This window comes from Trachypithecus francoisi, unplaced genomic scaffold, assembly GCF_009764315.1.
Source record: "Trachypithecus francoisi isolate TF-2019V2 unplaced genomic scaffold, Tfra_2.0 Contig00280, whole genome shotgun sequence".
In the NCBI taxonomy this organism is placed as follows: domain Eukaryota; kingdom Metazoa; phylum Chordata; class Mammalia; order Primates; family Cercopithecidae; genus Trachypithecus; species Trachypithecus francoisi.
Window position 1 is genome coordinate 54,482 of NW_022680541.1, and position 12,740 is coordinate 67,221.

At 39.0% G+C, this 12,740-nt stretch overlaps 1 protein-coding gene across 1 annotated transcript in view; it reads left to right on the plus strand.

Moving 5' to 3' along the window:
* Nucleotides 1-10,850, plus strand: part of LOC117083047 (histone PARylation factor 1-like) — a 33,613-nt gene extending 22,763 nt beyond the window's left edge. The window contains 5 exon segments of the mRNA XM_033210239.1: nucleotides 946-1,010; nucleotides 1,012-1,095; nucleotides 5,215-5,303; nucleotides 8,473-8,645; nucleotides 10,619-10,850. Of these exon segments, the coding sequence (XP_033066130.1) occupies nucleotides 946-1,010; nucleotides 1,012-1,095; nucleotides 5,215-5,303; nucleotides 8,473-8,645; nucleotides 10,619-10,750 (543 nt within the window). The 3' untranslated portion in view covers nucleotides 10,751-10,850.
* Nucleotides 10,851-12,740: the final 1,890 nt, after the last annotated feature.

A 12,740-nucleotide genomic window follows, 5' to 3' on the forward strand; every position in this document is an offset into this window, starting at 1 on the left:
ATCCCAGCACTTTGGGAGGCCGAGGTGGGCAGATCACCTGAGGTCAGGAGTTCAATACCAGCCCAGCCAACATAGTGAAACTCTGTCTCTACTAAAAATACAAAAATTAGCTGAGCATGGTGGCATGCACCTATAATCCCAGCTACTCGGGAGGCTGAGGCAGGAGAATCACTTGAACCAGGGAGGCAGAGGGTGCAGTAAGCTGAGACCCTGCCATTGCACTCCAGCCTGGGCAACAAGAGCAAAACTCTGTCTCAAAAAAAAAAAAAAATTTCATTTTTTTGTTTTTTGAGACAGTCTTAGGCTGGAGTGCAGTGACACAATTTCAGCTCACTGCAACCCCCACCTTCCAGATTCAAGCGATTCTCATGCCTCAGCCTCCTGAGTAGCTGTGAATACAGGCACATGCCACCACACCCGGCTAATTTTTGTATTTTTAGTGAAGACAGGGTTTCACCATGTTGCCCAGGTTGGTCTCAAACTCCTGACCTTGAGTGATCCGCCCACTTCAGCCTCCCAAAGTGCTGGAGTTACAGGCGTAAGCCACCACGCCTGGCCCCTGAAAATTTTTTTTGATGTCTACTTTTTTTTCTGTTAGGTCAGACTTCTCCGAAGTAGTATGCCATATCTTAGTATCAAGTAATACAACTTAAAATTTGATTAATCTCAGTTTTGTAACTATTCGTTATATCTTTATTGCAGACATTAGAGTGCTGATATAAATTTGAATCATGTTTTCTCTTTCTGTGACTGGCAGTTTTTATTAATATTGCTTTTCTCGTATTTGAAGAAAACTACTAGGGATCTTGAGAAAAGTGTTGGTAAGTATTCTGTGGACTTATTCTTTCATGGAATTTGACATTTTTAAGTTGGCTCAACTTCCAACGGTCTTTGTACTTAGTATAGTGGCCTGCAACATAATGAGGACTTTTACTTCTTTTTCAGATTACTTTTGATGAAAAAAAACATAAAGAAGTAACAGATGAAAAGAAAACCAATCTCTTGAAAAACAGATGAAAAACTCACAGAAACAGCCAGAGAACTGGGGTACTCCCTGGAACGGAGAACCATGAAGATGAAACAGAGAGATAAGAAAGTATGGCCGGGCGTGGTGGCTCAAGCCTGTAATCCCAGTACTTTGGGAGGCCAAGACGGGCAGATCACGAGGTCAGGAGATCGAGACCATCCTGGCTAACACGGTGAAACCCCGTCTCTACTAAAAATACAAAAAGCTAGCCGGGCGAGGTGGCGGGCACCTGTAGTCCCAGCTACTTGGGAGGCTGAGGCAGGAGAATGGCGTGAACCCGGGAGGCAGAGCTTGCAGTGAGCTGAGATCCGGCCACTCCACCCTAGCCTGGGCAACAGAGCAAGACTTTGTCTCAAAAAAAAAAAAAAAAAAAAAAAGAAAGTATGACTTCAGTCTGTTGGCCTCTGTTTTGCTATTTAGCAGATTTTTTTCCCCTCTTGAATCCTTCCCATCTCTACCCTGCCCTTCTCTTCTCTAGCCCTATCTTAAGAGCTGGATGCTGTCCCTTAGGGGTGCCAGGAGGATGGCAGTGAAATGGGGGTCAGATGGCTCCTTTGGGTTGGTACACTGGTTGAATTGCATCACTGGTGATATCACTGCTGTGGTTGAGTAACTCATGCCGGTATTTACCACTCTTTTAATCTTGTTTTATCAGTTAATCACTTCATAACGTTAAGTGAAAGCTGCTTTGTACATAATGAAATTTACATAGGTACGTTTTCTTCAGTAAATATTTATATCAGCAATGCTTCTTCCTTTTTCCTTATTGATCTCATCACTTCCTTTTGCATCTCTCCTAATGTCTGCAGTGTAAGGGGAGAATTTTGTAAAGGAGCAAATACTTCTTAGTGTTGGATTCTTTTAGTTTTCAGCTATAGATTTCAGATTAAGTTAATGACAAGCTGGAAGATTTCTGCTTTGGAGTAAATGAGAATTCTGTAGGAGTTTGTTCTTCTGGCCTCTGGGGGAAAAATAACACTTGTCACTGGAATGAGGGCTCCCCAGTCTCCTCCAGCGTCTCACTGTTTGTCTGTTCTTGCTGGTTCATCTGAATGTTCTAGTTAAATGGAGAACTTGTTATTCCTTAATAAACTAGCACTGGTAATGAAGTACCTTAGTGTACTTAGGCATTAAATCCTACTTTAGTTCCTTCTCTGATCTTGATTCAGCTTCAAGGGTGATATTCTGATAAGTTCTAGGCACTCTTTAGTCCTATAGACTGGAAAGTTCCTTAAAACGTACATTTTAATGAAACCCATTACAACATGGCATTTTAAAAATTAAGGTTTTATATTGCTCTTCACCTTTCTAGTTATCGTAGGAAGCTTCTCCCACTTTGTGACTGGGAGGAAGAGTAGTTGTAACCTAGTTAATGTATTCCTAATTTGTTTTGACTAAAGTCTGAGCATCCATACACATAATAGCTGTTAGCAAATTATTTAATCAGTCTTTTTTTATTTTTCTACCACAAGCTATACTTTATTTCAGAGGAGATTTTAATTCTTCCCCATAAATAAGATATGATTGAGTTTGAAATTTCTTAGATATTTTTGTCCTAGACCCCTCCCCCATGAAGTTTCATTTTAGTATTTGTTTTTTATACAAAACAGCTGGTAAAAACAAAGACAAAAAAGAACTTACAAGACAATCATGTTTTTAACCCTCCCCTGTTGATGATTATGCTTTCAAACCCTTTTCTGTTATATGTAAGGTCGTTCTTTTATTGTTTTTGTGAGCGCTTCATTGAATTCATATTTTTCTACTGAAGAATTCAATTCCACTAGTATATGTGAGTTAGTGGCTTTGTTCTTCTGTGTGAGTGTAAGAATATATCCATTCTAGTATGATACAGCACTGTGCAGCACACTAGAAATCAGTGTTTTTATACTGACAGTAACTTAGAGTGTACTTTGGAATGCAGAGTCTTTATGAGTTATATCATTTGACTCCCTACAACAAATCTGCAAAGTTGGAATTATCCTGTTTTATAGATGAGTAAATTGAAGGTTATAGAGGTTTTGTGTCTTGTCCAAAATCTTAAATGACACATGTAAAACCCAACTTCATATTTTCCATATTTAGCATTCTTTCCACCCCATCTTCTTACTAACTGGCTCTCTGCCACTTCACCTTTTCCGTACCTAGATTTCTTCATAAGGAACATTGGTTAAATGATGCTTAAAATGATGGTGTGGCACTCCATCCACCTGTGATCCGATGCTTCAGGATGCCACCCACCCCATACGGTTTTTCTAAATTTGTAATCTTATTCTTCTTAATTTCTTAATAAAATTATGATTCTGTTGACTTCTTAATTGATACCTCTTTATGGACAATTAGTACAGGTAATCATCCGTGAAAAATCTGAACATATACCGTCATTCTTACTGTGTGTTGGGCAGCCTGAGTTGGCAACTATAGCACTGCTATCTTTTTCTTTCATTATTACTGCTTTATGTCCTGCTTTTTACACTTATGAATATGGTATGTTTATCATTTCATATTGCCAATTTAAGATCTACCTCATAATTTTGAGTGGCTGCAGAATACTGTGCTTAGGTGTTCAAAGTCTGGGTTGCTTAAGATTTTTCACAAATACAGTCCTGCCATAGATATCCTTTTATACCTTTAGTCTCTTACTTATCTGGTTATTTTTTTAGAAGAAATTCCTAGACATAGTATTGCCAGGTCCAAAGTAGTTCGTGTGTGTGTATGTGTGTATATGTGTGTTTATAGTTTTTCTTTGCTTGTTTCTCATTTTGTGGGGTTTTCTTTAGTCTTTTTAGTTTTTTCCATGCTGGTAGGTGTAAAATTTTGCACTGTTTTAATTAAAATTTCTTTAATTATAAAGGACGTTAAATACTTTTCACTTCTCTGTTGGCCATTGTATTTTTTTTTTTTTAACTGCCTGAACTCTGCCCATTTCTCTATCAGGGTTAGAATTAGTCTTTTTCTTACATGTGTTCTAATTTGGATGTTAGTCTTTTCCTTGGTTAGACTCTCTTATAGTTTAAAGACATTAATTTTTATCTACTGTTACATTTTACAGATATATTTTATCAGTTAGTCTTGTGTACTTGATTTCACCGGATAGACTTTTTGTTTTTATATAGTTAACTCTTCTCTATCACAAAATTATTTTTTTAAATTTACCTTCTAGTAGTTTTATGGTTTTATTTTTACATTTAATTCTGAAATCTAGCTGCAGATTATCTCGATAGATTAAGATAGAAGACAATTACTTCATTTTTTTCCCAAGTGGTAAGCAGTTCTCTGATAACTTCCTTTGAATAATCTACCCTTTCTGGCAGCTTAATAAAGGATAATGAAAAAAGCAAGAGACTGGGAGAATAGGAAGATGAGAGAGAAAAAAGCTTTACGATATAGAGACTTAGGTGAGAGGCCTTTAAAACTGGAGTTTGGTTTTTGGGTTGTGTCCTTCCTCTGCCTTGGAAACTTTTCACTGAATTGCAAAAAGAAGTGGAATATTTGTACAAATGTTTCGCTAAGGAAAGACCTAAAAATAATGCCACTAACATGAGCTACAGGGAGAATGGAAACTGGAAGGGTTATGGTGGTAGTTGTAGTTGGGCCTGTTTTTGTCTTTGAAGACTACCACTTAATGAAAGCTCACTGGTTATGTGATTTGCCTCCATAAAGGACACCACAAACCTAGAAGCTGCCCTACTTTTGGGAAGTTTGCAAACAAGCCTAACTGTTCCAGGTAAAAATAGGGGGGTCTGAATTTGGCAGGATGGATGAGAGGAGTCCTGTCCTATCATGTCTTCTTGCTGACAAAAACTGTTTCTTACTCTTTTTCTTTTAGACCCAGGTTCCTCTGTGCTTTCTACCAAGAAGGTACTTTGACCTTAGAGGAAACTGATATTTTGGCTTGCCTTCTAGGATGTATTGAGTTCTTCTTTAACAAATCAGGATGCAGACTTCCAAGTGACTGGCACAATTAAGAAAAGCCAAGTATTTCACAGTTCTGTGGTTACTTCAAGTGTTTAACTTTTAGCTACTTTTCAAGAAAAAAATAGTGTTAAATTTTTACCCTAGAGTCCAAATTTACTGAAATAAAATGTCATTGAATGTTACATTTGAGCAGAAATGTTGAGGGTTATGTATTTGGTTTTTTTTTTAATGTCTGTTTACCATGATTACATTTTATTCTTTTCTTTAATGTGGGTTGTGACAAAGACCTTTGATTGTGCAGGCTTGGTTGTTCCAGTAGATGAAAATGATGTCGGGGACAGAGAGCTCCCTGAAACAGATGGTAACATATTTCATATGTAAACACGTGCATATATGGTAATGCATGTGGAGGAAGGTTTTGCTTATATTGGAAGAAGGTATGTCCACATACCTTTTGTGACACGGTCACTAGACCTTAGTAATAAAGAGTAAGCTTAGGTTTTAGAGTCCATCATTCCTGAATTAAAACCAAGTTTGTAGCTGTGTGGCCTTGAACAAATTACTTAATCCTGTGAAACCTTGTCTTTTTCATCTGTAAAAATGAAGTTAATCGTATGCACTTCATAAAGGAATTTGGGGCATAAACAAGTATTAAGATACTTAGCAAAATGCTTGCCTCAGTGCTCAAAATTTGGTAATTATTTTTAAGAATTTAAAGAATTTTAACCGGTTGTCTACTTTCTGGGAACTGTTTCCGAACCTTTGATGTTACAGTCAACTTGCAAAACAGTAATTATTGAAATTGTGTGTGTTTTTATGGTTCTTTGTGAACATTTTTTCATCTGCATATAAAAATGATTTAGCTTTCAGAAGCCCAAGATCCTGAACTACTTCATCTATAAGTATAAAAACACTTTCAAAATGGACCACTGCACATAACGTAATTATTGCTGCACTGAACATCCAGAATTAAAATTGCTTCTCAACTCTTTTCCCCTTGTCTCCATTCCCTTATTGTGAACAGCCCTTCTGGTATTCCTTTATTGATCATCCTCTTCTGGGAGGATAAAACTTAAAGGGAAATCAAACTTAGCACCTTCTCAAGGAACCACGTATTCCTGCCTAACGCACGTATTTGGCCACCTGTTTTTCAGAACAGAGCTAGCCTGGTAGTTACCAGTCTCTGGGGCTGTGACCTGGACATCTGCATTTAAACCAGTTCTCTAAAGCAGTTCTTCTCAAACTTTACTGTGCAGCGTCTCCAGCCAGTAGACAGAGATGTCTTAGATGGCAGCTATTCATATGGACCTGTTTTCTCTGTACCCCTGCCTCTTAGAGGAGTGTCATAGGGAAGATGAATGTGGCTGAGCTGTCCAGTGTGATGACCACTGAGTGCCTCACATGTGGCGACTGCAACAAAATTTGTAACTTGTATTTATTTATTTTTTATTTTATTTTTGTGTGTGCGTGCGTGACAGGGTCTCACTCTGTCACCCAGGATGGAGCACAGTGGTGCAATTATCCTATCTCGGCCTCCCGAGTAGCTGGGACTACAGGTGTGCACCATCATGCCTGGCTAATTGGTGTTTTTTTTGTTTTGTTTTGTTTTGTTTTGTTTTGTGCTGCAGAGACAGGGTCTCACTCTGTTGCCCATGCTGGTCTCGAACTCCTGGGCTCATGTGATCGACCCACCTCGGCTTCCCAAAGTGTTGGGATTATAGGTGTGAGCCACTGTACCTGGCCTGTAATTTTGTATAATTTTAATTAGTTTAAGTTTGTAAATTAAAATAGGATTAAATATTTGTTACATTTATTATATGTTGATGTAATACTACTTTGGAAATATGGATTAAATAAAATATCTTAATTTCACCTGTTTTTTTGTTATTTTTTTTTTAACTACTCCTCCTGCCCCACCTGTTTCTTTTTTCATGTGGATACTGGAAAAAATGTGTAGCCCACATTGTATCTCTCTTAGACAGGCTGATCTGTCCCATATCTCCTCTTTGAAGCCAGAGGCAATTAGTCTCTGATGGGACCAGTGTGGGCCCTAGCTACTGGTCAGCCTTCTGCTTCTACACTAAGTCATCTTCTCTTCATGTCTCTCCTTAGAGAGAGCTTAAAAAGCATGATTACTGTCTCTTTTGGGAAAGGTTGAACACATTTGTTGTAGAGATGGGCAGTCTCTAAAACTTTTGGGGTGATGGATGTTACATTGTAGTGCCCGGGAGTAAAGCCTGTTACCCTACTGTAGTTGTGGTTCTGGGGTTTTATATCCAAGTCTAATATTCTAGCCATTAGATCCTTCTGTATTTAATTAGTTTTGAAGTGTAGCAAAACATAAAAGTGAAGGACCTAACCTTCTTGCCCTGGCTTAGTGTCGTTTGCCAGGAGGTATAATTGACTGTTTGTTAACGTCACAATGATGAGCAAATCACAACTAAGTTTATTCTTAACCCTTTGAAGCTTCTCACAATAACGCTTTTCTTCTTTCTTTTCTTTCTTTCTCCTCTTTGTCGTCTTTTTCCTCATTGTCGTCTTTCTCCTCTTTCTCATCTTTCCTCTCTTCTTTTTTCACTCTTGTCGACCAGGCTGGAGTGCAATGACAGGGTCTCAGCTCACTGGAACCTCTGCCTCCCGGGTTCAAGCGATTCCCCTGCCTCAGCCTCCTGAGTAGCTGGGAATACAGGTACCCGCCACCACGCCCAGCTAATTTTTGTAATTTTAGTAGAGAGAGTTTCAACCATGTTGATCAGGCTGGTCTTGAACTCCTGACCTCAAGTGATCTACCTGCCTTGGCTTCCCCAAGTGTTGGGATTACAGGCGTGAGCCACCGCAGCCAGCTGAGGGCACTGGTTTTCATACTTGGTTTTCTGACTGTAGAGTGCATACTACTATCCGAAGTAAGAAGAGTTGCCTGCCTAATTTGCCAGCTCCTGGACTAGTCTGCTGAAAAGTTATGTAAACTCTACTCATGGAATAGACTTTTTAAAAAATCATGACTGTAGCCAGGTGCGGTGGCTCACACCTGTAATCCCAGCACTTTGGGAGGCTGAGGCAGCAGCTCATGAGGTCAAGAGACTGAGACCATCCTGACCAACATGGTGAAACCCTGTCTCTACTGAAAATACAGAAATTAGCCAGGTGTGGTGGCATGCACCTGTAGTCCCAGCTACTTGGGAGGCTGAGGCAGGAGAATTGCTTGAACCTGGAAGGCAGAGGTTGCAGTGAGCCAAGATTGTGCCACTGCACTCCAGCCTGGCGAGGTCATGACTGGAACTAAATCCTGTGAAATAATCACTAACAAAGAAATGCTAGTTAACCTGTTTTTAAGCTTGAATCCTAAGTAGAAAAATTACCAAATTGCCATTCTAAATTAAAGTGCTGCAGATTACTACCTAAGGTGGCACAAAATATACTAGTATAAAAAGTCTTAAGAGGAAAAACCCTCTTTATAGTCTTTTTACCTTTGACAACTGATTCATTTTCTAGCTGTGTAGATAATCTTTTATATTGTTGATTTCTTTCAGCTGACCTCAAGAGAATTTGCAAGGCAATAGTTGAGGCTGCAAGTGACGAGGAGAGACTAAAAGCTTTTGCTCCCATTCAGGAAATGATGACTTTTGTGCAATTTGCTAATGATGAATGTGATTATGGCATGGGGCTTGAATTGGGAATGGACCTCTTTTGCTATGGCTCACATGTGAGTAAAAAAACCCTCCACCTGCTACCCACTGCCACACCTCCCTCCTGTCCTTGCAACATACCTCCACACGTGAATACACGCACATTTATACCCCCAAATTCCAGCAGAGGTAAGGTAGGGATTCAGCTTGTATTTCAAAATGAAGGTTTTAAAGTGATTTTTTAAAAAGTAGATGTCCAAAAAATGTTTCAAATTCATCTTATATTCTGGCAAAGGTGAATAACCAAGATTATTTGCATTCACGCTTACATTAAAGTGAATTTACTTATTAGACACATTATAGGGACATGCCTTTTTGCTGTGTGTGTACGTTTGGGGCTAGGTATGGCGGTGTGTGCACACACCTTAGGCTCCATTTCGTTTCCATTGTGGTGGGGATATTTGTTATTGTGCTTAAATTCTTAGATGAAAAATACACTTTAAATTATTTAAGCTTTATAAGAGATACTGTTTTACCATTAACTAATTGCTCATTAAATAAGAAAATTTTACTGAATACCTAAACCAGTGCTTACTCAACCATAGTTGCCTGAAGGTCAAAGAGGCAATAAGGTGTAGCGGGCATGTCATGTTTCTGGGGCCAGACTGGCTGTAAATCATGTCTTCCCAGTGTGTAAGATTGGGCAAGCTTTCCAACACCTTTGTATCTGTTTCTTTACCTGTAAGGTATGTCTGCACAAGTGCACAAGTGCACACCCATCCGCAGATCATTTAATTCTCATTTAACCTGCTTTGTAACCAAGTCACAGAGAGGCAAAGCATCTTGCCCAGGTTCACACAGGCAGTCTGGTTCCAGAGTCAGTGCCTAAATTAGTGCAGTAATTCCCAGACTGTAAAATGCATGTGACTCACCTGCAGACACTGTTAAAATGCACTCTATCGGTAGGTCCGGGATGAGATCTGAGACTGCCATCCTCCCAGGTGACAGTCACACTGCTGCTCTACAGACCACAAGAGAGGAGCAAAACTAAACCAGTAGCTCCAGCTTTAGCACTCATCAACGTCACTGGGAAGGCTTGTCCAAACGCACACTGGCGCTCTCCCCACCCTCCGCAAGTTTGATTGAGTTCTAGGGTGGGTCCTGAGAATTTGCATTTCCAACAAGTTACCAAGTGATGTTGATGCTCCTGGTCAGGGGTGTACATTTTGAGAACCCTGCTATAAACCATATTATACTACTTTTCTTTGCCCACCTCATAGATAGTTATCAGTAAAACTAATCAAAATGTTTAACAGCCAGAATGACAGTCATTGACCAGTCCAAATAGTACTTGACCTAGAGAGGCCCTAGCCATAAATAAGTAGAGCCATAAGATGTGAACCAGTGAATAGCAAACTCGATTGTTGTGAGAATGAAATAACGTGTATGAGTTATAAAAAGGTTTAGCACAGTACTTACCACATGTTAGGGCTAAATGTTTATTATGATCAGCAAAAAGGTGGTATATGTAGATAATAGCAGTAATCTAAAATCTTTTGATAAGCCTAAGGCAGTGACTCTTAACAGGGATTGGGAGGCGGTACATGTTGGGGATGGGGGAGAGAAGGAACTTGAGGATAAACGGCAATATGATCTGAAAACTCACTTTCAGCATAGCTATTCTTACAGAATTAATTAGGGAAAAGAAAGCTTAAACTTTTGACTGGGAATACACCAGAGAGAATAAAAAGTATTTGTGGGCATTGTTTGGGGTGAGAAAAAGTTGATAAAACCTGAGGGAATAAGGAAGCTCAGATTTAATTTGGTTTTCTTAATTTTCAAGATATGCCATTAGTCATCTGGAGCAGCAAGACTGCCTCTTCGAGTGCCAGGCGCCCGTCCTTCAATCATGTTCACTAACCACTTGAAGGTGTCGCTAAAATGGTTTTGGAAGCAGCCTTTGTTAAATAAGTGCTTTTTAATATATTTTCTGCTACTTATTAGGATATCTGCTATGTTCTCTGCTTAATGTTATATTTTTATTTTTCAGTATTTTCATAAAGTTGCTGGCCAGCTTTTACCTCTTGCATATAATCTGTTGAAGAGGAATCTGTTTGCAGAAACTGTTAAGGATCATCTGGCAAACAGAAGTAAAGAGAACATAGACCAACTTGCTGCATGAGTAAGGTGGCTTGTTTGGTGTACAGTATTTCAAAGGACTAGTATTTAACTTGTAATTTTTGTTTTGTTTTTAAGGAATACAAAAAATAAACATTTACTAAAAACGTTTGTAAGGTTCTTCTGCCTGGTTTTCCTTCTTTAATGTACAAGCAAATGGCAGTCAAATCATCTAAATGGTGACCCTAATCACATTTTGGAAGACAACTGAAGTCACCCTCTGATATGTCACAGGAAGCCACTGTCTAATGCCTGTGGCTAACTAGACCATCCTTACAGAGTCCTGTTTCAATATTTATCATATGGGCAACTAAGAATATTTCTTCTGACTCTTGAGTTAATAGCTGTAGCTTTAAGGATTGGGTTTATAGTGGGTAAGGAGGGGAACAGAAGGAAACTTAGAAGGAAACTCATGACACTACCATCAGCACTCTTCCAGGGTGCCTGACCCTGACCTACCCAAACTGCATTTTGGGTAGTATCTCCAGGTGACTCCCAGCAAGTAGTCCAGTTATCCCATTAGGTATATTATTTTCAATCTTCTCCTGACTCTGTCATTTACTAATAAAGCCTAGTATATTGATACACAGTATACAGTATTAGTATAAGATAATAATCACTATGCCATTAATTTAGATTTTAAAGTTTTTCACTGCAAATGATTTCACTGGATTTTTAGTATGAATCTGTGGACAGCTGTGTTTTACTAGATCCAGATTTTCCTTAAACCTGATGATATGTCCTTCACCTTAAAAGTAGGGGGCAGGGCTAGGTGCAGTGGCTCACGCCTGTAATCCCAGCATTTTGGGAGGATAAGGTGGGCAGATCACCTGAGGTTTGGAGTTCGTGACTACCTTGACCAACATGGTGAAACCCATCTCTACTAAATATACAAAATTAGCTAAGTGTGGTGGCTCATGCCTATAATCCCAGCTACTTGGGAAGCTGAGGCAGGAGAATCACTTGAACCCAGGAGGTAGAGGTTGCAGTGAGCCTAGATCATGCTATTGCACTCCAGCCTAGACAAAAAAAGCAAGAATCTGTCTCAAAAAAAAAAAAAGTAGAGGGCAGACCATGAAATGCAGAGTAGCTAACTTCATGGATGGGACTGAGGATCGTATAAACTTTTTCCCCTTTCTATAAAGTTCAAGATACAAAAGCCCCCAAGTCATCTAGTTAAACCTCTATGTTTTGTAAGATTGGCTTGATTTACTCAAATAACTTCTCCAAAGTTCTTACTGTCAGCTGTCCCCTTAAAATATATTTGAGGTACTTACTCTTTTTTATATAAGGGTATGAGTAGACTATTAAAAGACAACACTTAGAATTTTAAATATAAGTAGCATTCCTCATCTTCCCAGTTAGGCTGCAAGCTTCTTAAGGGCATATATTTTATGGATGTCTATCCCCCTCAGTAACGCAAACCTTTGGAATTGCACTTCCTGAATAAAATGACCCTGTCACATGTTCTTAAGTGCCAGATAGAATCAAACTGGCAAGAGCTGGGAAACAAGACGCCTGGGAGTTAAAGATTCTTGACTTCTCAGACAAAGAGTCTGCTGGGGTCAAAAATCTCTGCCACAACCAAAATCTGTCCCTTTCTGCCAATGGTTCATGCTGCCTTTGGAGGCAGGTAAGATGCTTTCTTCAAGGTAGGCACATTTTGTATAATAACCAAAATGAAACTGAAAACATCTTCAGCTTCCCTTTCATAACTGAACAGGAACTTTTACAGCTGTAATGGGGAGATCTCAGGTTTTAAGGAACTGCCATTTTAATTATGTAAGTAGCTCCAGGCCCTGGAACCATCTGAACTATTAACTTGTTTTATATTAAAACATTACAGTAACAATTAACTCACACATATTTTATTAGAAAATGTGACCAAATCACATTGGTCTTAAATAGTCTTAGACCATGAATTTTAAATAAAATTTTAGAAGTTCGAGCTTTGTTCCTCAGATTTCTTTAGTTTCTAAGGTGCTCACTATTTC